Raw genomic sequence first — 27227 nt, 5'->3', positions numbered from 1 at the left:
AATGGTGGCTCAAAACCTATTGCACTCATTTGCCCATATGGCAATAAAAAGCTTTTCCTCTGTCATGGTTCAACCCCAGCCAGCAACTAAGTACCACGAGCCACTCACTCACTCCCCCCAACCCAGTGCGATGGGGGAGGAAATCGGAAGGAAAAAGGTAAAACTTGTGGGTTGAGACAAGAACAGTTTAATAGAACAGAAAGGCAGAAAATAATAATGATAATAATAGCAATAATAAAATGACAATACTAATAAAAGAACTGGAATATACAAAACAAGTGATGCACAATGCAATTGCTCACCGCTCGCCAACTGATGCCCAGTTAGTTCCTGAGTACCGATCCCCCCCCAGTCCCACTCCCCCCAGTTTACATACTGGGCATGACATCACATGGTATGGAATACCCCCTTTGGCCAGTTTGGGTCAGCTGCCCTGGCTGTGTCTCCTTCCAACTTCTTCTGCCCCTCCAGCCTTCTTGCTGGCTGAGCATGAGAAGCTGAAAAATCCTTGACTTACTATAAACACTGCTTAGCAACAACTGAAAACATCAGTGTGCTATCAACATTCTCCTCATACTGAACCCAAAACATAACACCATACCAGCTATTTAGGAAGACAATTAACTCTACCCCAGCCGAAGCCAGGACACCTTTTATTCCAATATAAAAGCAATACAAATCTTTATTTTATCAAGTTGGCAGCTGCATATATGTCTTTAGACTGGTTAAGAAAGAAGATTCTTGGGAAAGTAGTAGCAATACATTTCTTCACTCTATATGACAATACTTCATTAGAGCAGGACAATGCTGTTGTATTTGCATATATATCACTTCTCTCAAATTTCTACCACTCCTTTCAAACCACTTTTTTGTGTGCATGTTTACTATATTTACGTTGGGTGTTGCATAGCTTTGCTCAATTTATGTCTACCTAGGTCTGTATATATGGCAAGCAAGTGTATTATTAAAAGTTATATTTACAGTAACATGAATATTGAATTTATTCTCCCTGCTACAGAGCACGGCTTGTGAAATTTAACCTTTCTCTTCCCATGAACCACTAAGACATTTGTGCTCCAAATCTTCTGTCCATTTAAAAATAAATGACTGATAAGAAATTACAATGTAGTCATTACATTAAGTCTTCCGTTTTATTAGAAAGAAAAAACCATAGGCATACCAGGGCTGAAAGAACAACACGGGAAATCGTGTGCAGTACACCACATCCCGAAGTACCTATACAACAGATGTTTAATGAGAAGAGTCTACAAAATGCTTACTCTACTCCCCGCCCCGTCAATCACTCTCCTCTATGTTTTTTAACATTTTTGGCCTGTTTAGAAAAGTCCCCTTCAAACGTAATTCAAAAAAATCCTACAGGAGCTTCAGCAATGAGGAACACTGAATCAAAGCAGATCTTTCCCTCATTACCTCTGTAACACTACCATGTCTTCTCTTACACACCTCCCATAGTTCAAACATAAAGAAACCATCCTTCATACCATTTTTTTAGAGGAAATGTCCTTAGGAAGGAAGCCAGATGACCATGTGGGTCAAGGGACTCTTCAGACCCATTTCCCCATGCTATTCCAGCACCTGCGCCTGTTTTTGCCCTGTCACTTCTGCAACAGCACTGGCAGAGGATGGTAGCTATTTTCCATCACAGAAGAGATAGGGCTTACACAACAATACAAAATCCATGTAAACATAGTCCTTAAGCTATTAAAAAGTAGATGTTATTACTAAAGGCATTAGGGTGAATATAAAAAAAAAAAAGGAGACTGTGTAATTAAAAGGCTGCCCCTCATTCATGAGGTTTGAAAGCAAGAAAAAGCACCTTCCTCAAGGCTAGGAAACATGTTTTATGGAACAGACGCATTAATTGTGTAGAGAAGCACCACGTGTTCCTTGCTGAAAGCTGGTAGTGATAACTGAGTGTAGATCCAGACATCTGACAACTCTCTACAGCCAAAGCAAACACTTGCAAGCTGAGGATTTCTGATATGGCCTATACCCAGGTTGTGCATTACAGATTCTTCTGGCCTATTTCCCGCCCCGCCGCCCCCCAGTCATTCCCACTTCAAAATACATACAAAGCTCAGTTCAAAACTCTTCGTGTATTTGCAAAAATACAGGCTCATTATGCATCAAAGATTGCTTCCACCATCCAATTTCCAACAAAATTTGAAAATAAAAATACGTTTTCACAGAGCTCCACATTTGACCCGTGTACCAATATTTAGAATTGTAGCCTCTCATGTTTTTAAGTAGCTTTAAAAGCAGCAAACTTACTCAGGAAACTCTTTACATATAGTATAGGTGTCACTAAAGAAACCTTTATGTTCACCCTTGTGCTTCAAAGTCACACCAAGCAGTGCTTCACAGCCAGCCACATTTGTTTTGGTCCAATTCGCCAAGACTGTGATGTTACTCATCTAGTGTAAATTGTACAGCTGGTCAGAGAGTGTTCTGCCAGCTTGGAAAAGCAAAACCAAACCCCTTTATTTTTAGTTGAAACCAGAAAGCCTAAGAAATGTTTATTTGGAAAAAAAACCCAACCCACTTTTTTTTTAATCTTATCCAGCTTGACACTTCAGCGGGGAAGCATTCTGCCCTACACGAGGCTGCCACGTTTCCCTGTGCAGAAGCAAGCCCAACTGGTCCCCAGTCATTACAACGCTGCTCCATGGAAGTATGAGGTATGCAATGACAGCCTTACACAACTCCGAAGAAGAGATCTCCACATTTAAAACCAGAAGAAAGCCATCAGGCAGCCTTCCCTCCTAAGCCATGATAGGATGGGAAGCCCGCAGAGGAGTTCAGCTGGAGATTTGCTTTTCCTCCCTCACCCTTTGGCTGGTGCGAATATATTCCAACTGGGGGCCAGACCCTCCCCAAGGGGAATGGCCACCTGGCGTGGTTCAACCCCAGCCAGCAACTAAGTACCACGAGCCACTCACTCACTCCCCCCAACCCAGTGCGATGGGGGAGGAAATCGGAAGGAAAAAGGTAAAACTTGTGGGTTGAGACAAGAACAGTTTAATAGAACAGAAAGGCAGAAAATAATAATGATAATAATAGCAATAATAAAATGACAATACTAATAAAAGAACTGGAATATACAAAACAAGTGATGCACAATGCAATTGCTCACCGCTCGCCAACTGATGCCCAGTTAGTTCCTGAGTACCGATCCCCCCCCAGTCCCACTCCCCCCAGTTTACATACTGGGCATGACATCACATGGTATGGAATACCCCCGTTGGCCAGTTTGGGTCAGCTGCCCTGGCTGTGTCTCCTTCCAACTTCTTCTGCCCCTCCAGCCTTCTTGCTGGCTGAGCATGAGAAGCTGAAAAATCTTTGACTTACTATAAACACTGCTTAGCAACAACTGAAAACATCAGTGTGCTATCAACATTCTCCTCATACTGAACCCAAAACATAACACCATACCAGCTACTAGAAAGAAGATTAACTCTGCCCCAGCCGAAGCGAGGACACTACCGGATTCTCCTCCCAGGCGATGGAGGGAGGCTCTGGGAGCGGGGCCGGACCCTGCTGCTGCAGGAGGAGACGGCAGAGCCGACGGCAGGCATCACTCCTGCTGCTGAAGCTCACCACCCCAACCTTTCCACCACCAGCCTCGATTTAAAGCCTAACATCCAAATTTAAACACATTTTTCTCCCCCAGCGTACATCATTTTGAAAAGCACAAACCCATTTGCAAGTTTTTTCTACACTTTTCTTTTTGTTGTCACAATTTAACAGGACGGAGGGGAGTGGGAGCGCCTGTGTGTGGGAGGGGAGGAGGAGCAAACGCTTTGCCCTTTCCAAGTGCTCCCTGATTTTGTCTACCCCACACTGGGATGTCAAAGCCAGTGATATATATGTAGCAGGACAGGTTTCTCCAGGGGCTCAGTCCTGCACGCAGCGTTCAGCAGTTTGTGAGAGGAAATCGGTAAGAGCTCTCCCTTGGCTCTCCATTCTCCTGTATTCCCACATTTCCCTCTATAGTGTATGTACTTATGCAAAAAGCACAATCCTTTGTACGATTATCCCCCCCAAGAAAGCCATTACCATATCCGAACAGTGGAAGGTGACATCAATAACTAAAGCTACAGAAATAGCTTTCATAGCTCAGCAGAAGAAATACAGGCAAACTAAATATTTCAGCTAAGCCCTATTTCATCATTCCTGATGCAGAATGGTGCCTGGGCTCTTCTGATCACAAAACACTGGATGCATTTCTAGATTTTCACACTGCTAGATTATCAGACATGCATGTCTGAAACACAAATTACCCTTTCCAGTGGCATAAGCCCAGTAGTCATCAGACAGGTCTCCCTGACACACCGTAGCCTTTAGATAGTGGACTCTGAAATGCCAACACCCGCCCCTCTTATTCTTTCCATCGCTATTTCCTGCAGGGTGGCTTTATCTGCTGGGACAGCTCGGTATTTTTTCCCCAAAGAAGCTAATATTGTTTACTCTGTCATTTATCTTTACCCTTTTGAAAACAATTTCTTTCCATTATGCATTTTCTATTGATATTATTCTCTATTATAACTATCATATGGTCAATAACAGTATTTTTCTTTGTCTTTTTTGTAATCCTATCTCGTTTAGGATTTCCACATTCATTTAACCCTTTCCTATTTTTTCAGTAAGTTCTGGCATCAGTATCTCTGCATATTCCTTGTAACACATCTGGTGCAAAATGACACAATTCCAAGCAAACCTGTTCATAGATATACCCGTTAAATTTTTTCTTTGTCTGTATGTAATTAGAAAGGAAGAAGAATTGGGAACCACTGTGGCTGAGATGACCTGATGAGACAAGGGCTGGCTGGCCAGCTGGCTACAGGGCAGACACAGAGGCAGACATGGGACAAGCAGCCCACACATCCCAGTATCTTTTTTACATTGGACATTCAAGTAAGACCCTGCTTTCCAGTCAGTTTCTTTCTCAAAGTGCTAAACTAATTGGAACAGAGCAAAGGAGATAGGCTGGGCTCCAGCCCCACTGCGGATGGGACAGCCTGGAAAGCGATGGAGGAAACCCAGGAAAAATCCTCCCCCTGGGGCCCATGGCCCTCCAAACCTGGTGCAGGAGACAGGCTGCTCACAAAGCTTGTGGTCCAGCAATGCAGGCTGGCTGCACAGCCTCTTCAATGTATCGATTCTATATTCTCTGAAGGGAGGATGCATACGTTTACAGAGGCAAGAGAAACCATGCCCCAGAAGCCGCCAGGTCCTGGCCAGTGCTGTATGTTATCTACTGGGTTTTTTTTAGTTCAACCCAACCATGTTCTTGCAGGTCTGCACATTTAAAGACTGCTGTCTGCTGATCTGTAACAATTATAGTTCAATTACTTGTGAAGTCTGATAAAAAAACTAGTAAAATGTAAGCTTCTCTTATGTGCACAAAAAAAGTCAAGCAAAAAGAGTAACCCGACAATATGTCATGACCTCAAGAGGATGAGGAAAAAGAAGTTATCAGTCAGAGGGTGAAAGCATTAAGCAGTGAAAACAAATTATAAACTTACTTCAGTATTGTGGACACACAGACAAAAGCCAGATGTTGGTACAATAAACACCACAATCACTGGAATTAGGAGCAGAAACGTTTGGATTTCAATCAAAATGCTAATGTTTCACTTCACCATGCAGGTGTTTAACCTTCCAGGCTTCACCCGGCTTTCATTTTGTCTTTGAAAGGACAGAAATGCTAAAGCAGAAAGCTTTTCTGCTTCACCAGCTTCACAACATACTTGTTCAATGGTCCCGTTACGCAGAACTTTGGAAAACTCATTTCCTTGCCAGTAGATCGCTGGTAGCCGGCTGAAGAGATTTAACCTCTCCGCTGCCAGATGCGCGATCAGAGTATTTCCAGGCAGAACTGGTACGTCAAGGGACTACTCCCGGCCATCACTGTACTGGCCCTCACTCACAACACCTCCGATGGCAGTACAGCGACAAAAATCGATGCATTTTCACTTACCCTGGGTTTATTCCAGAACAACAAAATTTAAAATGTGGCTCAAACTCTTTATAGATCTGTTATCAAAATCATTCACAGCCCATCATGAAAATAAATAGCGTATTTCACTCTTAAGACTGTGAATCAAGGTATTTTGTGCATGTCCAAAGACTTCATTTCCACCTCAGAGAGATTTTAGCTTTTCTTGACTAACTCTGGTACCCAGTTAGGTTCCTGCAAGCACACACTGCCTCAAACCACCGCACTGGCCTCTTCACATCATAGGGAACGCCGGGGGGTTCATTTCTGAGTGCTCAGTACAGGGGCAGCAGCCAGCCCCCAGCCCTGCCTGCGCACTGCCCGACTCCCGGCAGAGGAAGCCAGCAGGTACTTCAAAAATGTAAGCAATAATTGTAATTCAACCCAAATGTTGCTTTGCCACATCACTTCCTTGAATAGTATGTCCTAATGTGCCCCTTTGTTCTTCTCTCTTACACTATTTATCCCATAAAGAAATCTGCTGTGGGAGATGCAGAAACTCAAAGCACAGTCAAATAACTGCATTTCTCAGGTGCATCTCAGAGATGCAATTTTAACAAGCCTTGGTCATTCTTCAGATATTTTTTTAGTCAAGATAACCTGGTATGTTAGTTAACTTCACTAGAAAATTAAAAGAAATTAATTTGGGTTCAGGTGAAAGGGCTGTCGACTTGTTTTCTTTATAGAGATTTCATTTAATGGTTTCTGAATTTGTAACTGGAGAGTAAGATTGGGTTTTATATGCTTAGGGCCTCAAATTACGATGCATTGTCTGGACAGCAGAACAATTTGAAGGAGATGCTGTCACCTATCACTGTTTAATGCAATATGGCAGCAGGGACCAAAGAGAAGGCATTTGCACACCAGTAGTAAACAGAAGAGGTTGAACTTTAAAGTTTGCCTGGAAAATCCTCCCTGCGCAAGCTCCCGGTGGCAATCCACTGCAGGTGCTTATGCCTTTAGTGTCTTACAGAAAAAGAAATACCTGTGTTGGAAACGAAAAGCAGCCGACAGGGAAGAAGAAAACGATGTAGGACTTACAAAACTGTTAAAGGCATTTCAACAGCCATCTAAGAAAAAAGTGGACAAATCTGTGTTAGCTAACAGTCACAGCAGCTCATTTCAAGTGGCTCTTTCGGTTCTACCCAATATCAAAAATCAGGCGATACGGTACCATAAAAATTAAAATCTCACCAAAATAAATACCTTGGGAAAGAAGCAAATAGATATATTAAATAGTAGTGAACTAAGCAAGTTCTTTTCTGAAACTCTGGAAGGCAGTGGTTGCCTGTAAACATCAAAGCAACACAGATCACCACTAAGCAGCAATGCCGTGTTATTTGCCAGTTTATGGTTACGTGGACCATGAGCACATTAAAGAACATGTATAAGTGCCTGGTGAGATGTGTGTTCAAAGGCAGAAGGGCAGAGCTCCACTGCTGGAAGGAGGGGCGAGAGGTACTTTGGGCAGTGGGACCACGGCCACCTGAGCCCATGGAGGCTTCACACCCACGGCCTGTCCGACACCTACGTGGGGAGATGGGTTTTTACAGATTTCACTTTCAAGTAACTCTGTTTCCCCTCTGTTGCACTTCAGAAAGGAAAATGCAGAGCTTTTTTAATTAGCTCCTGAGATCGGATTCACGATACTTAATTTTAGCCATATATATGCTTGACACTCGTTCTGCAGTAATGATTGATGCTTCCTCTAGAATCAGCAATAAGAGACAGGCACTTTCAGCTGGTGATTCACTGGATCCTAAAATAGGTTTATAAAACAGGAATCTCCAGGGATGATTCAATCCACATCCACTGACTAGGACTGAACTTAGCAGCTAAAGTTAAATGAAATAAATTCCATTTGAACTTACCAATCGCAGTACAAGAATATCTGCCAACCAGAGAATAAGAGATAAAGCCGAGGAAAGGAGGTATAGTGAAAAAGCCTCCTTTCTAGGCATGCTTCATCTGCTAATACTTAGGATTTTTTGATTCATGCAGCTACACTCCATGTAGAACAACCACGTGATTACTTTTCATTCTGATAAACTGCCTATATATTTAGTTTCCTTTCTCAAAAAGTAACCAGTTCCTAAAGAAGGTGTCGTATTATGTACTACTTTTTCTTCCCAAATCTAGTTTGATCTGGCAAGTGTGTTTTGTGCTCCTGACCTTGGAAGAAACTATACCGGCAGCAGATGCCCCCTTCCTTGGGAAACCTTAGCCCCTTCCACCCCCTGCAACGTGCCCTCACTCAGCCTAATGTCTCCCAATGCACCAATGTAAAGATGTCTGTTTAAGTCTGCTAGTCTAACTTCTGATAAATTACAGTGACAGAATAAATAGATCTGTAAAGAAATTACAAAAATATTTAAATGTATTACTAAAAGTAGACTATATTCAGCTACAGATACCCAACTCAACAATGAAATGACTCTCTTCATTTTATGTACCAGGGTAGAACATTTCATTAAGAAGGTTTATTACATACAATTAGCATTAATTTCCTCTTGAAAAGCTAACTCTTTAATCACGAAATTTATGTAAAAGGCCATAGGAAAGATAAGAAATTAGGTAACACAGATCACATGTAACACAGCATCTATTTTAAATTTCTAGGGATATAGAATTATAAACAAAGTCATAAAGCTTGTATGAACGCATAACTTACTTCTGTGCAAATAAAATGAATATACTGAAGAATGTAACAGACTATGTAATTTCAGGGCGCTTCTTCTCTACAGATGTCCACGCAAAAGTCAGGCATACATGCAAAGCAACACAAAATTCTCCATTTTTCTTTCTTTACCTAACTTTAGGTCAGACAGATTTTTTTGTTTTGTGCATTTTCTTCTTTAAATTAAAAAAAAAAGCTTTCTCACTGTATTTTCTGAAATGTAAGAAGGCTGAAGGATTGACAGATTAAGCAAAATAAAAGGAAGCATTAAGTATCATCAAAAGAGAAGAAAGAGTCAACAACAACATTGTGAAGTGAGAGATTGTTCCACCCGATACTGGCAATGGTAAACATCCACCATCAATAAAAGAACTCCTGGGACCTACTAACACTGCACTGATGGAAAATTAATGGGCCTTGCACAGACCTCTCGGCTGCAAAGGCCGAGCATCACAGCAAAGGATCTTCATTCCACAAACAAGACACATCATGCAAACTCAAAGGTCTCACTGTATAATCTCTGGCAGACAAGACCTTTACGGATATTTTTTTTAATATGCATAAAATGTTTTACAGAATACACTGTAGGCATATTTCTTAAAAATGCCACGAAACAAACCGCTTGAAAATGTGCTGAAAATTTGCCACCTCCAAAAAGAAAGCCAGATATACATAAGTAAAACAACCTCCGATAAAAAGATTACAAGGCAGTAAAATATGTATATAAACTGAAGCCAGTTACAGGCTTCTGAGGAAAAGCTGTATCCTGCAGTAGGGAAGCATCCATCCTCCTGAGCCCCGCAGGAGCACCGCCAGCCAGAGCAGCCTGGCGTGGGGACCTAGTTAAACGTGCCCAGCAGCATTCTTCGAATGCAATGAGATGTGGCCAGATGGCTTGAAGGCATGTCTAGGATCCAACAATTCTGCTGGAACCAGAAGATAACCTCTTCGGAGAGGTACATAGCGATCTCAACTGATCCAGAGAGAAGCGGTGCTGCTGGAGTATAAAAAAAAGCAATTTTCCACCTGTTATTACCCTGTAATACCACGTATTTTTTTCCACACTTTGGAAAGTACTCCCTATTCAGGGAAGTAACATGGCAGCTGTTACTAAAATTTGACTGCTGTGATGTTAAGATAATAGTTTTTGACATAGCCATACTAAATGTCATTCCTCATTCTTCCATGTCACTACCAGTAAATCAATACCAGAAACTAATTTATTGCTGGCAGGAAAGTCCTCCTGTCTTTTGACTGACATAAATTAACGAGCTAAATAACATCAAATTATCTGAAGTCAACTGCTATTTGCATTAGTCCTACAGAGGTCACGAAGCAGACGGTATGCATACCTGGCAAAGTCCCATACAAACGGCAAAGTTTAGTTTACATTTAAAATATAAAACAGGCTATTTTTATTACCAGGAGTTTTACATTCCTCCTCTGCTTCAACAGGCTGGTCCTGCTCTGGCTTCACCAGGGCTACACTGACGCCATTGCAGTCAACAGTGTGATGTGTGAGATATAAATCATACCAGAAAAAAAGCATAAAATGCATAGCTAAGGGCTAAGCCTTAGGGGGGGAAAAAAAAGAAAAATCATAACATTGCAAAGGACTGGCAGTATTCTGCTGAATTAGAGCTGCAGCTCGCACTTGCAGTTTGGCTGCCCATAAAGAGCAGAGCAGCCGCGCCGGGCAGCCACCAGAGGCTTTCTCAGACAGCAACCATACATTGTCCAGGCTGCATAAATTAAAACCCTTTTGCCATTTCCAACTCGCCAGAGCTCCTCCTCCCCTCCCGCAGCTTTGCTGACCACCACCAAGGACTCTCCAGCCAACTGTCAAGTACAATCCTTCCCAGTGGGATAAGAAACACCATAACCCCTCCCAGAGCCTTAAATATCCATTTTTATGTAAAAATAGAGGAGATGTTTTGTAGCAGGTGACTAGCCGATTTGTTTGGAGGAGTATATGACAATCTTGAAGCTACGAAAGGAGCCTTCACGCCCACCGCCTGTCCCTAATTAAGGGAGAAGTAAGTCCTCCTGTCACGTACGCCCCAGCCACACAAAGAACTCCTGTATGACGTAGAAGACAGCACACTTAGATGAAAGGGAAATTCAAAAGGCAGCACAGCCCTGTTTTCTTACTGGCACCATCAAAAAGGAAGGAAGAAAGAGTGTCAAAGAGCAGTGACATTTAGAGGCAGAGATCATCAAAAGTATACTTTTTTTCACAAAAGACTTTTGGGTCCAAAAACTTCTTGGCTCCTTGCAAGTATTTTGGTTTAGTACAAGCTGCTACATCACCCCCCCAAACATCTCCCAACCTTAATTTTTTCTATGTAAGTTAAAAACAGCTGAAACAAAATCCAACAAATATCCTTTGCTTTTTTAAATATTAAACCTCAAACTGAAGGATTTTAGCATATTAATGCATGTTAAAACAGATGTGTTACAAACAGAACTGAAACTCATGCTTTAATGTTAGGATGGAAGCAATTCTACCTAAAATAAAAGAATCTACCACCTTGATGTAGTAAGCACTTATCTCTGCTTTATTAAATTACAGGATGACTACTTTTGTATCCTGAAGAACAGCTTTTATATCTAACTACACCAGCTGACCAAACCTTGACGCCCTTGGCGACTACATAGCCTTTGTTAAAATATATTGTAATCACAGTTATGTATTTTGGCAAAATACCCCAGAAGTCAATGCAGAGAGGAGATTTGTATACTTTCACAGATTAATCAATTTTCTGTAGCCACCCACTTCGCTGACGCTTTACTTCCACGTGTTTGCTGTGCAGCAGCACTTCACTGTTGCCCTTGCAAGAGCTCACTCTGCCCACCACCTCCATTTGCCACTGCCGCCTGTGCAGAGTTTTCCAGTTTCCTTCACAAGCTGTAGGGTGCATGCCAGGGCTTGGTTTCTGCTTTAAAAAATTCAGTTTTCAGTTGTTTCCTTAAAAGAGAACTGGGAAGTTAAAGGGTTTTTTGTCCACTTGAAGCTCAGAGAAATCCATGTATATAAATCTAGAGGCTCATCACAAGGTCGTGTCTGCAGCAAATTGGGTGGAGGATACTACATACTGCATGCAAACCTACAAAAATTATGCAGTCCTTCAGCAGCTTTATGTGAGCAGGAGAAAAAGTACTAAAGAGAAGAGGAAGTGAAGAAAAGCACCATTCTGTCCCAGGAAAGGCATAAGCAGGAGAGAGAAGGCCCAGAAATGACATGCAGCACGATGCAATGACAGAACAGAAGCTGAGGGAGAAGGTGGCAGCTGCTGGGGTGCTGCCTGGGGGGAACTAGAAAAAGAATTTAAAAAAAAAAAAAAAAAAAATTTCTCTTTCGTAAGTTAAAGTTGGAAAGCATGGAAGGCCCCACAAAAGAAAGCGTTAGCTCTCACCCCTGGTGGGGGTCGCATGGACCATTGTCTTTAAAACCCTTCTCAGACAACTCTATCCAGCAGTAATGTTTTTCCTTTGGACCAAATTAAAAACTGAGCCCGAAGCACTGCTGCCTGCAAGCTCTGAGTATAGGAAACACGACTGATACTGGTCATGGCTTTTTCACCATCAAAAAACATCCTACAGATATTTAATGGGGTAACCATGTGTAAGAAAAACTTGAAAGAGGTCTAGTTAATTCTACCTCAGAAGAGTCAACTTCCACCCCAAAGCAATCATGTGCTCCTCTCCGGCCTTTCTCTCCCTAGTATTCACATTTTCTTCCAGTTCCCTCTGCATGAAAGTGTCCTTAATCCCCCATGCTTCCTGAATGCCCCATTAAATACAAGTTATTCTACAACCTTTACACATCACGTAGCTTAAAAGGTCATTAAACTCAAGAGTGAGCTTTCCCTACTGTAGGTTTCTCAGACTTACAGTTTTCGGTAGCAGTGTTGAGTAGGTAGCGCTGAGCAGGGCTGTGCATTAACAAATTTGTTCAGCAAGTGTTCAGTTTAAGATCCAAGTATCAGATGCATCATTCATTACTCCAAATGAAATTACTTACAGAACTTAAAAATATGTGCAAGACTTCTGCAGCAGACAGCAGAATATAGCCCATAATTTGCTCTTCATGCTAAATTAATAATCTACACAATTAAATGCTTGCAATTAACAGGCGTTTATTATTTTTGCAGTGTATTTCTGTAATTGCTAATGTGGTATAAAAACCCTGAAAACTGTCTGGGGGTTCATTTGAGGGATTTATTAAAATTCCACAGAGCCTTACAACAAGTACCACCAAAATGGAACAATGTCTACAGGAGAAAAACTCTAGACATTTAATTACTGAGCAAGGTTTTAATCAAACCTTTCTATTTTCCTTCATGGTAACAAAAGAGATGTTTCGGCGCTGGGCCAGAAAAATATCTGTAAATTTACATGTTCTTTGCTTCTGAAGAAAAGAGGTTAAAAATTCATTTTTAGCTCAATGTAGTAATTATTTAAAATCTCTGGCACGAACTGTTGAAAAGTTAAATGTATTTAAAATTTAAATGTGAAATGAGGAAAAAAAATGGGATAACATTGAAAAAGGAGCCCATAGGCTCTTTATGGACTACTGTTTTGCATAACATCAGGTAAACAGATTCCTAAAATACAGTCAAAATGTGGTATGGTTTTCAAATCCCCACAGTTGGATCTCTCTAGGTTATGCATCCTGCAGCCACCCCAGCCCAGCGCAGGAAGCCTTAGCACAAATTCTGCACACCGATGACTTCCAGTCAAGGAGTTTTCAAGTGAAACATAAAACGTTTTGCATTTCTTCTGTTGTGGAGCAATTTAACTTATTGGCTAAGTTAAAGACATCTCTCCGATAATGGGAACGGTCTAAAGACTATGGCCTAATTATACAATACACTGAAATCTATGACCATATAGGTTATCCATTGACCATTTAAGTACATTCAGTCATATGTACATATTCAGCCACATCTGGCCTACGATATTGTATTCTTCCATCTGCAGCCTCTGTTTAAAAAATGTATGAACTAAGCCAACTGCAAAGCTCTTTTCTGCAGATACTGTCAGCAGTTCAGACTTCCCCCCATCCCACAGACACAGAGATGATAGTTGTAACTGGTATAGAGCATAAAGTACAAAAGCTTCCCAAAAAACCCAACTTGCTTAAAAATTTTGCAGACTTGTTCCATGCTTTTTAAAGTATAGATTTAGTCTAAGTACCATTCCATTCTCCCCTTCTTGAATCACCAAGGTAACATCATTAGTCTTTATTTTTTTTATTTTTAGGAACAAAGTGAACCTTTTTCTAAGTAGGGTAACAAGGAAGAAAATTTTAAGAAAAATTAAGGGAAAAATTCACCTAGCATCATAACAACTGGAGTTTACACAATTTTTGACAATCGTCAGGTACACATTTATCAGAAAGACTTTAAATAATTCAAAGAAAAATGACGTTACTCCAAATGTAACATGTATCAAGAACACAACGCTTGGCCAACGACTTTGAGAACAAAGCTCTAAGCTGTAACCTGAGTACTGAAAGAAAAGAAAATCAGCCAAAGTATTATTACAGCAATTGCCTTTACTACACTACCATCTCCCAGAAACCTCCAGCAGTTACACCTTGTGCATTCAAGTGAGTTATCTCCACTCTCACAACTAATTTGCAAAAGTGACTGAGGCTCTCTTGGGTGGGGAGAAACTCATTCTCACAGATAATCTTTCCTCCACTACTGCACATTAACAGGTTTTGCATATTTAAATGTAGAAAAAGGTCTAATCTTTTAGGAAAGGCCATGTATGGGAGTAAATCTCTAAACTGGACATCTGTAGTAAACTAATCAAATAGATCATCTCAGTGAGCATGACTGGCAGCGCAGCATCTGCGGAGCCAAACGCCGCGGGCAGCGCACGTCCCTCCATCCCAGGAGATACCTGTCTTTCCTTCAGAGCAGCTTTCCACTTCCAGTCTTAACTCTCCTCTTCATTTCTTTGCAGAAATGCCATCATTTGGCCGTTCCCATGACCTACTTACTCAATAGTGCATCTTTTCCTTCTGGAAGCAACTTAACACTACCTACTGGTAAAAAGGTAAAAGCAGACAAAAAATCCTCTATACAGACTGCAGGTGAAAAAATGTTTGGAAATAAAAATAAGACGGATTTTATGAGTATTCTAATATACCTGCAGCAAAATGGCATATGCCTACATTCAGCTAACAGGAAACTGGCTGCAATTTAAAATAAGAACACCACAAAAATATTAAGAGAAGAAGCAGCAGAAGGCCAAGTGGAAAGAGTTAAATCTGCAGTGCTTTAAAAAAGCATACATGAACTGCAGGACAGCCATCCTGACAGAGGCCCTAATGCTCCAGGACAGTATTTCTGCTCCACCACTGGACCGGCAGAGAAAGATGCTTAAGCTCATGCTTAACTTTAAGCCCTCAGCTGACCCTAGTAGCTACAGTTTATCAGTTTGACAGTCTGCCATTCCAACTTAGCTGACAACAGCCAAGCACAAACACAATATTCACATGCTTAAAATTAGTCGTGCTCAAGTGCTTCAAGGTATTGGTTCCATATCCCAACTCATCGTTTAATTAAACCACCACATTGCTCAGGTCATAGGTATTTCTGAGCACCAAGGAAGGCCTAAATGACTGTCTCAACTTGTTTCTCTGTTCCTAAAAATATAGCAGGAAGATGCTTTCAAATGCAAAAATGTTATGAACAACTTTGATGCATTTACCAGTTCTCACTATTTCAGCTAGTTGCTGTCAACTGAGTCTGAGTGTATCTTGCCAGCCAAACTGATAGCAGATATCAAGGCACCATGGAAAATGTTCTTGCGTGCTGCCATGGATGGTATGTATTGTGCAGCACTGTTACACCTCACGTGGCTAGATAGGACAAGTCAGTACATTTAAAGGTGTTAAAAGTTAATACATTTGTCAAATATCGTGTGGTGGTCTCTTTGGCTGGCTTAACTGTCGTAAAGCCATCTTGCCCAAAAAGTGGCTTGGTTTAAAGTTCTGCTTTTTACCTTGGCACTGCCTAAACTCCTACAAGTTACTGTTTGTGCCTTTGTAAATTTATTCCTGCAAGTTCAGAAGACACAGATGCCTGTTGGAGGGAGAGATAAGTATAGTCTAAATTAGAGCTCATGATTGCTGCTAGCACTGGATCAGGAATGAAATACCATCAATTACAAAACCCGCATGCTTCAAGTTTAACCTCCTGTAGGACCCAGTCCTTTGCTTCCCGAAGGGGCAACAAATGAAAAATCACAGTGTCTTCATTTCCCTGATTAAAATGTATTTCATCAAAACACACTGAATCTAAAAAACAGGATTTAAAGGTGCTAGCAACAGTTCATTGCTATTAGAATAGGGGTGAAACGGCATCAGAGCACGCTGGTGAGCTGGTTGTGTTAGGGATGCGCACTACCTGGTTGTGCATACCTATATTCAGGTCATTTTATGTGCTTTCCAAATCCCATAAAAGATTTTGTTTGTTTGTTTTTCTAACTTAGAGCATATTAATAAATGTTTACAATAGGATTTTGCAATTCAGGAGAAAGTAGAATAGTCAAGTGTGCACTCACTTCAATAAGAAACTGGTTTTGGTTTCGTTACTATGTATTTTAATTTCATAAATTTTACTAGAAAAAAGTTTTTTTCAATAAAAACCTTAAGTAAGTGAAAAAATGTATTTAGAATTGTTTATTAAAATTGCATTTTGCTGTAATACTATCACACACTACACCAATAAAATATAATCACACCTTGTCCCAGCAGTACTTCAACATATGTTTCTAAAGCAATCGTGTGGACATTTCTTTTACGACTCGGGATTGCTTTTTGCCTGGAATAAATATGAAAACTGCTTAAGAGCTCAGATTTGCAAACACTTACTGCACATCTACCGAGATCTTCTGAAGATGAAGGCAGGCTGGCTGAGTCTGCTGCCCTGAGCTGGCCAGGTGTCAGGCAACTCTACCTGAAGATGCGGTAGCCACATTAATGCTGTGCATCACAGAACACCTCTGACTGTCCGGCAGGGCAGGTGTACAGCCAGCAGAGAGTCCGATCCTGCACCCCCAACATACCCCCTGAGGCAGTTCTCAACTCACATCTAGTACAAACAGTTACTACACTGGAAATGCATTCCTTAGCTTACACTTCCTACTCAAAAACGAAAACCAAATTTCGTCTCTTCCACTGCTAAGCAAAGTTTTAGCAAAAAAATCCCCAACAATGGAACCATATGGGGAGCAGAAAAACTGACCACAAACATTGTTTCTTAATTCAGGATCACCTAAAACATCAATGGGACGTAAATTATTTATGAGCCTAGCTATTTCTGTAAACACTACTGAATGTTACATCAAAGGCAAAGCAAAAAGCCCATGACAAACAGTACAAAATAATTTCCCCTAACCTACTTCAGTCACTGACTTTGTAGGTGTTTCTTCTAATGGAAATAAAAATATTTCTATGTGCGTCATTTCAAAACTGATGTTGACGATTTAAACTCATCATTCCTTACATATTCAAGATAACCCCAAAGTGTCATTATGTTTTCGTATATGCTGCAACAAGCAGGCCAAGTGTGGTGTATTAAAAATGGTAAGTATGCTTTCCTCTATTACATCTTTACTTCATTTTAGTTTAAAATTACTTTATATATCTTTGTATTACAGGATGCTGTTCATGGGTATATCCACAGCTACACAATTTTGCAACACAAACTCCAGGGAGAAGCTTTCAAAATGCAAAGTAAAGAGTCAGCCACTAGGCTAATGATTATTAAATAACACTAATTTTATGGAAAACAATCAAAATGGGTGGAAAACCCACTGTCCCATGTACAATAGATTTGACAGGGCAGAAATAAACATTCCCTACCCTTCCTCAGGCAAGTCCTTCGCCTGCCCAGAATCTCAGCGTTACAGGCATTTCCAAAGTTTAATGGAAAACTCAGTTCATACAGACTGTATGACTCTCCCTCCACAGGGCACATGATGCGTAGACCAAGGCTCTCAAACGTTAAATAAGGACTGTGACCAGCATCTCTGCTGTGGCAGAGGAAAATGACGCATCAAGTATTAAACTGTTCCTCTTACAAGCCTTTTTTTTGCTAAACAACTTTAAAAATAACTGGACACTTATAATTTGAATGAAAAGCAAGCCAAAGACCCTGGAAAAAGTACACAGGCCTGTAATTTGATACAGTAAAATATGTTGTCTCTTTCTGAACAAGTGCTCAACACGCTGTTGCTAAAAATAGGAATTTTGCTGTTTATCAATGTCAGACACAGTAAGATTATCTTAAGATAATATTTTTCTTTTTTTTTTAAATGATCAATAAGAAGTAAGATATATTTGATTTGTTCACTTGTAGCTAAAAGGAAAGCACATTTGTTTTTAATTAGATTATTGGCCCTTGCCAAAACTTGCTAAACCAATTCTGAATCCTTTCCTACTTCTGAATGCCTCAAGGCCCTCTGTAATTAGGGTACTGCTCATGTGCCGAGGGGCAAAAGGAAAATTGCTGGTTTAGAGCACCCATAGCCAAGGTCCCTTTTGGTGGCAGCATACAGAAAATCCATCATCTTGCTATCCATGCTTCAAGGAAATAATACTTTCATAAATATCTGAAAAGAGTCCAAACTTTGATTAGCTTAGAAAGATACAAAGTTAGCTCTGTTGTGCTATAAACTGGGATTTCCAAATGCAGATGGACCTGGACATCCAATCTGTGTCCCAAAGTGCTGGAGTACCCGTCTGCGTTTCTCCAATAAACAATATATTACAATTCTGGCTGTTGCCATCTGGCAAAATTGTTTGAGACTAAATTTCATAAATCACCATCACTCTTAACTATTTGGGGCATATTCTGTAAGCATACCACTTATCACAGCTAATAATATGATTTACTATATCTAAATTAGATTCATTTCACTGAGAAATCTCTGAAGTCACTGCACAATTCAGCTCTGTAACACAACTCAGTATGCATGTCATAACTTAAGATTAGCTGATAGGGAGTTTTCTGTACTAACTGCTTGTGGTTATTTTCCCTTTAGCTTCCTTTAAAGTTTCAGAGGAACAGAAAAGTTGGAGCTAAGCTTCGTCTCTTACAACTCGAGAGCTACCTCTAGCACACTCACTAGCACACAGCACAGTCCCGTGCTGCTTCCACATATGCTATGACTATATTCAAATTTATATTTATATATTTCCATTTACACTATATTTAATAAAAATTTAATACAAACATTAAACAATAAACACCACTTGTACATGTGGACATCCTTGCTTTGGGGATATTTGACTTCTCATGATGTCTGCACACTTTTAAGTGTGCACGATCACCTAAGTATCATTTTCAATTTCAATAAAAGCATGTATATAAGGATTAGACTGTTATGAACACTGCAGTGCAGATCTAAATAACTCAATCTGCCAAACTAGTGTTACTATGGAAACAAAACTAATGTACTGTGACCACAGCTCTGACTGCATTACTTAAGACCATCTGGTTAAAACAAATATTTCTGTGGCACAGTATTTGTTCTTAATTGTGTACTGATAATTTTTCTTTTTCTTTAACATACACAAATATACTACATTTATATGGGTTTTTTGTTTATTTTATTATACTCTGTTCAAGTTTTCATGATGCTGAATGTGGTTTTAGTTATATTTAACATGGTTATGAATAAATCTGTAAGTCTCTAAGTTAATCAAGGCTGGATGAAGGTAAATGGTCTGAAGTTCCCCATTCTCCTGCACCATGTTTTAGATGAGGTATCTTTTCATATTCCTGCATCTCAGTACCACTGAAGAAACACTTTACGACATTTATTCTCCACTGGGAACACAACCATGTCGAAAAGCAAAGCCTAGCAGTGAGCAACACCGCTCCCACCTGCCCAGTTCCAGCTTCTTGACTGCACCGAAGGTGAAGAGCACCCTTCAAGTCAATTGGCAGCTCATCCAGCAGCTCCTTGCTAGAAAGAGGCAGAGCACTTCCAAACTGTTTTTTTTTTGCTTTGAAGCATTTTTCAGACTAATAACTCATTCCCCATCTCTAGACTAGTTTAATATTCTGAATTGAGATGTGTCACTACAGATACTATTCTGATAAGAACTAAAATGCTTTACAGTTAACCACACATTGATCAGATCATCAGCAATACCAACACAGAAAGGTGAGAACCACCTTTCCTATCCTTTTCTAAAACTGGAAATCTATTTTATTCCAGGGAAAACATTAAATTAAGAAACAGTTGAACTAGTAAACAAGTAGATCCATTTCTTATTTCAGTGTCTCTACAGTACTGCAGCATTCAGTTCCTACTCAACAGGGACAGGGAGTATATATGTATGATTTTTTTTTTTTTTTGGATTTTTTTTTTCGTGGTGGTGGGTTGACCCTGGCTGGATGCCAGGAGCCCACCAAAGCCACTATATCGCTCCCCTCCTCAGCTGGACAGGGGGATAAAAGTATATCAAAAGCCTCGCAGGCTGTGATAAGGACAGGGAGAGATCACTCAACCAGTTACCGTCACAGGCAAAACAGACTCAACTTGGGGAAAATTAACTTAATTTATCGCCAATCAAACCAGAGCAGGGTAATGAGAAATAAAACCAAATCTTAAAACACCTTCCCTTCACCCCTCCCTTCTTCCCAGGCACAGCTTTGCTCCCGAATTCTCTACCTCCCCCCTGCAGCGGCACAGGGGGACGGGGAATGGGGTTTGGGGTCAGTTCATCACACGTTGTCTCTGCCGCTCCTTCCTCCTCAGGGACAGGACTCCTCAGGCGTCCCCTGCTCCCCCGTGGACCTCCCTGGGCTGCAGGGGGACAGCCTGCCTCACCATGGTCTTCCCCACGGGCTGCAGGGGAATCTCTGCTCCGGCGCCTGGAGCACCTCCTCCCCCTCCTTCTGCACTGACCTGGGGGTCTGCAGGGCTGGTTCTCTCACATCTTCTCACTCTCTCTCCGGCTGCCATTTCTGTCTGTCCCGCAACTTTTTTTCCTTCTTAAATCTGTTATCCCAGAGGTGCTACCACTATTGCTGATGGGCTTGCCCTTGGCCAGCGGCGGGTCCGTCTTGGAGCCGGCTGGCCTTGGCTCTGTCAGACACAGGGGAAGCTTCCAGCAGCTTCTCACTGAAGCCACCCCTGTAGCCCCCCCGCTACCAAAACCCTGCCACACAAACCCAACACAGATTTTTTTACATATATTGCCCTTTCTAATTCAGATCTATTAAAATAATAAGGTGTGCACAAAAAATTGAAAAAGCCTCACAATGCAAGTTCATCTATTTTTTGCAAGCTCCACAGAGTAACCACATTTCACAAAGACAGGCTTCCAGGCTGCATTCTTGAACTGCATTATTAGTTTGAGAACATATGACTTGAGAAAAATTGAACACAGTTGGTTTTCCAATGACGAGAGGAACTAAACGTTGTCCATTACGACAACTAAATATTAACAGCAGAATGATTTTCTGCCTGCCACAATCCCTGGCCATAGAGGTATATTCATTCTTTTGGGCTCAGCTCGGGAGTTCCTTAAAAATATGACCTGGAGAAGCAAATTTATTGTGGCATGGATTAACCACGCTGCCAGAGGTATGAAAAGTGCACGGGTTAATACCGATGACGTGACCTGCAATCTTCTTGAGGCAGCTCTGTTGCATAAAGCCGGTGAGACCTACAGTCAGGAAGGGGAGGCAGCGAGCCACCTCTTCCCTTTTGTCAGCAGGAACTGGTGTTCCCTCAACACAGCTGGAGAGCACTTTTGGCAAGAGCTGTGGTAAGCACACAGCAGCTTTAAGGAACCATGGGTGATATTTCAAAGAAAACCCAGAGCAATTAATCTACTACTCTATTTGCTTGCTATCTACACATTTTATCTAGACATACTATCATGCTATGTGGGAACTTGTAAGTTCTCAGATTATATGAGTTGTTGCACACTGATCTTGAGAACTGCAGCAGAAAGTTAAGAATTCAGCTAGAGCTTCTGCCATTTTATGAAACATATATCTAAGGAAAATATGAATGTCCTAAATTATGTGCTTCTGAATGTCACCACTGGAGACAGAAGAAGAAAAGCAGCTCTCAGTACAGAGTTCCTCCAGATCCCCCAGGGCAATGCTTTATTGGAAAAACCCTTACTCAATCCTGCCACTAAGCCACTTTTTTTTCTAATTGAGAAGATGACTGGGAGAATATTATTTTTTTAAAGATCACAAATGTTAAGGAAGCACAATCTTGCTAGTTCATAATTACAACCGACTATCAGAATGCCAACAACTATCAGTCAAGCATTTCTCATCATTAAGAAATGGGTAATTGCAGCAGGAGATGATTGAAGGAAATCAGCCAATATCTCCAACAACAACAACAAAATCTATGTCACCATTTATCACATAGATATAGGAAAGTGAACATCAAATTCTGGCTAAAGGCTCCATGAAAACACGTCGGGAGCTAAATGCAATATAATTAAGAGATGATTACAGAAGACCTTCACCTACAGCACGGCGTGCAAAGCGCCACACCTCCCCATGCCACATGCGGATCATCCTTCTGCCAGGAGCTCCTCGTTCGGCTGCTAGGAAGGTATTCTCACAGAGGACATTTCCAAAGGGATCTGCTAGCGAGGCGGGAGCTGCCAGCCTCCCTTCTGCAGCCAAGAGCTATGCAAGCATGCGACCATGTGCAGGGAGCTGCCTCTGGACCTCGGGGCAGCAAGTGTCACCCATGGAGCTGCCCCTGCCTTCACTCCATTCCTCTTGGGTGAGCTTCAAAGAAGATATTAAAGCAAATTTGCTCCTCCATCACTGATAATTAATGATGGAGTTGCTGCCGTCTGATGCCTTAGTAAAGAGACAGGAAATCGGAAAGATGAGCTACTCCGACCGCAAGACAGTGTTAAAAGCTGAATTATGTTTGGCTGACGGAACACGAAAAAAGTAAAATAAATTCTGAGATAGAGGTGATCTGAGGGTAGATAAGTAAGAGAGTCTTGCGTCACAGGATGGGGAAAATGTCCAGCAGTTTTTATCATTTTTGCAAGGCCACATAAATAGCAGAATACTTAGCAAAAGAAATCCTGTTATACTTAACTATGTTTCCATTAATGACTGATACGGTTTATGCAAGACAATGGTGACTTAATTACATGTCACCTCTTAGTATGAGCTTCACAAAATTAAACTACGATCAGCTTTTTTTCCACTACTCACCCAGTCCCAGTTCCTAGCAGAAACCTCCTCACAAGCTCTGTCTAAAGGAAGGAAGTGGGGAACAGCCAGTGTCTGGGCTCTGAAGAGGTTGAAAAATCATCCGGGGGAGAGGAGGGTTACTTTGGGATACAGCATCTAGTTGACCAACATGGCAGAGGAAGAAAGGTGGGGGGGGGAAACAAATGCAGGACGCCTCTGCATCCTTCCCCTCCCCACTCAGGGCAGAGCCACAACACGACAGAGTCACCTTCAGACTAAATCTATGGGATCAAATTTCTTCAGACTTAGAATATCTTACAGATTCCTCAAGTCCACTAAAGGTGTATCTGCTTTTAGCACATGAATGTGACTGCATTTATGGTCCATTTCGGCACGCATCCCAGTACTGCATGCGATAACAAAATCGGATCAGCTCTGATTTCTCCCTATGACACTCTGCTTTGATGAGATGAGCATTCACACCAGAAGGTCCCCTATTTCATTCTATCCAATGTTTCAGGTGGCCTCCCCAGTCGTGAGGATGATGAAAATAAGAAATTCTGTGGGCAGCGCGTGAGGCAAGCACGTGGCCCGCTTGGCCTGCCCGTGTCTCCAGTCTCTCCTACGAAGGCCGGCCGCACGGCACGGCAGGGCAGACCGCCCAGCTCTGCCCAGTCCCCGGCCCTCCAGCTGTGTCTGCAGCTGGCCTCTCCGGCTGGGAGCTTCAGCTTCCCTGGGGACAACAGAGACCACCCTTCCCAGCCTTTGCCCAGCTGCTCTACCACCTCTGACCCCTGGACCTTCCGCCTCCCCTTCCTTTGCTCTGGCTCTAAATCTCACTCCAAATCCCTTGCATTTAAGGGAAGATATTTCAAAAAAGCATCACGATTGCAACTTATCTTCAGAGTCCACACCTTCAGACCCCATGGTCCTGTGAGCATACGCTTACGTGGATGAACACACTGCATGACTTTTGCACTGTTGCCCTCTCTTTTCTTCTTCTCTCAACTGCTGCTTCCCATTACCTAAATTTAGATTGCAAGCCCTTCTGTCCAGATCGCACGCCTTGTCATGTCTGAGAGACAAACTTATTTCTGTCCCACTTTCCATTTTCATGTACCTTTCTTCCTCTTTGCCTATTTTTCATGTACATGTCACTGTCAACAGCCTGATTAACCCCGTTTCTGGCCACATTTTTTTGCAAGGGATAAGGACAAACAACACAGTGAAAGTAAAAGAGTATCTGCACTAAAAAAGTACTTTAAAAAGATTAACATTATTGGATTGTACCTGAAGGATTTTTTCAGACACTACCATATTACAGTTGCTTCCTTTGCAAAATAAAACGTATTTTCACCCAACAGCCAGAACCTAGGCCTCCACCTGGTCTCAAACTCAACTTGTTCCTCTCAGTCTTATGTAAAGAACAGTACTACCTGCACAGAATATCCCTCCAGTTGCACTGGGACATGTACACAGCACTAAGGGTATTTAACAGGATTATTATGGTGTTCCTGGAGTTTAGAGAGAATAGAGTCACACATGTACGCTGAGGACTCAAGTCTACTTGCAGATAAATAGAAAAAAATCAGAATTCCTAAGTAGCAATTCTATAAAGAGTAAAACTTCTTAATAAACAAAAGACATGGATTTTAGAAATTACATACACATGTATGAATTTCTAGCTCCCCTATTTTCACTTTTTAGGTATACACAAATATCTGCAGATTCCTAACTCTGACAGTCACAATCTCACAGAAATTTTCCTTATTTTAATAATAAAATGGGAACACAGAATTTCTAGTAACTTCTAATATCTGTAAGTAAATACAGTCAGTACAGTAAGTGCCTGTTTAAGCAAAAAACTCTGGATGCCCTAACTCAGAAGCCTACACTTGGACCACTGATTATTTAATAACATGCCTTTGACATGCACTGTTGATTCTCACTAAGAATACTTTCTTTAAAATAGAAAAGGATTAACAAAAAGTTAAATCTTCAGTGCTTGACATGTGAAGATCACCAAGGAAACTAATTATTTGACTCAAAGAGAACAGTGCTTAGATTTAAGGATGAAGCAAGCACAGGAATCTTCAGGAGCTTTATTTTGTTTGCATTGAAATGCAGCATGTCCAAACCCATCTCTCCAACTTCTAAAATGTGTTTATTAAATACTTAACATACTTGTGCTCTTCAATACATATAAAGATGACCCAAACGTGACCATTAGGTACTAATGAAAACTATTCATGACAGTCTTCCCAAACACAGCTTTCTCCTTAAGTCATGTGTTTGGGGCACCACTTGTGTACTCCTACTGCGAAACTCTACCTCGGCAGCCTGGACTAGTGCTCCAGCTCCATCTGAGGTAAAAGCAGCCACATTGGCCTAACTTACAGCCTGGTCTTTATTTGTCTGTATTCCACTGCGTTCAAGTATGTTGTCTTTAAAAACACACCTTTTTTTTTTTCTTGCTTATTTTTTCTTTTTCTTTCAAATAAAACAATTTCCAAATGGATTGTTAATCTAAAAGCTCTTCATGCCTACCCAACTTTAATTTTTCTGTAAATTCTTTGCTGTTGACAAACTAAATGTATTTTTTAAAGAAATTTCACTATTTCAACATTTGATGCCTAAATTTTACACACTGAACTTTATATAAAAAGAAAGAATATCAGATGTCTCTCCTTGAACCTTTCAGTTAAATCCCAAAGCGACACACCCAGGGAGTTACTTTCTCGAAGCATGAAACACGATTTGGGTAATTATAGGCATGTCCAAGTGTCCAGAGGTATCTATTTCTGACTGTTAACATTCCAGAGAGCTTTTGCTCTATTATAAACTTGAGCTCTGCCTCATAGTTACCAAGTTACCATAGTAAGCAAGAACTATTTGATATCATAAACTGCCATAGCATTTTCATTTTGCTAAAACTGACCAAAATGGCTCCAGTAAGCCCTGATCTGCAGTTCATTACGATTCAACCAAAGTTTTCATGTTATCCTAACTTAGGTTTGGAGTAGGCTATTAACAAGAAATGTAGATACCTGCCCTTGGACTATCTCCATGGTTCAAATACCTAAACAGCGAACAGCTGCAACCCTTTCACCCATACATTAACGGAATAATCTGTATTTAAAAACACACACCCTATTCCTAACAGGAGGAGTACAGGCTGATGGCAGAAGTAATGGAAAGAATAATGGAAAGAAAGTGGAGAAGGGGAGTCAAAGTGACCAGAAGAAATAAAATATAAGCAGATAAAGGTAATCATGGGCAATACTTTTTACATAGACTGAAAGAAAACACATCACTTGTTTTTTCCTAAACTCTCCTTGGCCAAGATTTCTTGCTCAGTACTTGTAATTCACATACACTGCACAAAATATTTATATGATCATCATTCTAGCATATAGCACTAAATGCATCCACGTGGGTGTTGGTCTAAAGCTCTTCCCCCCCCCATGTTGAGCAATCACACCTACTTTTAGATACAGTCCTGCCCATTCATTTTGGCAAAGGAGATCAGCGATGAGCCTCAGCCCTGGAACAGCCGCTAAAGGGAAGGAGCGATGGCAGCAGGAGCCCTGGCCCTGTAATCAACAGGATGGACACATAAACTCAAAGAGGTCACGTTAGTGATGAATCAGATCTACTGATTAATGACTGCCAAAACAATCTCCATTTGCTAGATGACATGTAAATTAGTATTCACCCAAGAAGAGGGAGATCAAACTGGGGTGACTGTGTCCGCATAACTGAGCTCCAGAGTTGGGGCCTCTGATGAAGATCCTGGACCTGACTCTCAACCAGACAGCATGGTGACCATGGTGCACATGCCATATTTGGAGCACCCATCATCAAGCATGTAACATGACTACTAAAGGAATTATTTCTCTAGAGTTATCTTTCTCATGAACTTGAACTAGGACTTTTTCTTAGGACGTTTTGGCAGTGGGAGGAGAAGGGTAGAGGCTTCAGAGTCCCTTATTTAAGACACAGATCTTTTCTTTAAGTCACATGGCCAAACTGGTGAGATGATAGAGACTAGAAAAGTTTACATGGAGGGTGGAAAATTGACTGTATCCTTGACGCAAAGGATGGTGACCAGTGGTACAAAGTCCAAGCAGTGGCCAGTTTCTGCTGGTGTCTCCGAGGGACTGACACTGGGGCCAATACTGTTCAAAGTCTTCATGAATAACCTGAACAGTGGGACACAGTACACTCTCAGCAAGTCAGTGGCTGGTAGCGGTCAGTATGCTGGAGGGCAGGGCTGTTACTCAGAGGGACCTCAAGAGGCTGGAGGAAA

The 27227-nt window shown here is 41.2% G+C and overlaps 1 protein-coding gene across 6 annotated transcripts in view; it reads right to left on the bottom strand.

The window, feature by feature from the left end:
• DIP2C (disco interacting protein 2 homolog C) overlaps positions 1-27227 on the bottom strand; it is a 336675-nt gene that overhangs the window by 186400 nt on the left and 123048 nt on the right. For 2 of the 6 annotated variants that reach the window (XM_069778162.1, XM_069778166.1), the window contains exon 1: positions 26404-26440. The exons of the other annotated variants lie outside the window; for them this stretch is intronic. In XM_069778162.1, the coding sequence (XP_069634263.1) occupies positions 26404-26425 (22 nt within the window). In that variant the 5' untranslated portion in view covers positions 26426-26440. Of the gene's footprint in view, positions 1-26403; positions 26441-27227 lie in introns of those variants that run through there. 6 annotated transcript variants of the gene reach the window in all.

The sequence above is a fragment of the Haliaeetus albicilla genome, chromosome 2 (assembly GCF_947461875.1).
Source record: "Haliaeetus albicilla chromosome 2, bHalAlb1.1, whole genome shotgun sequence".
In the NCBI taxonomy this organism is placed as follows: Eukaryota; Metazoa; Chordata; class Aves; order Accipitriformes; family Accipitridae; genus Haliaeetus; species Haliaeetus albicilla.
This window is presented reverse-complemented; position numbering and strand designations above follow the sequence as displayed.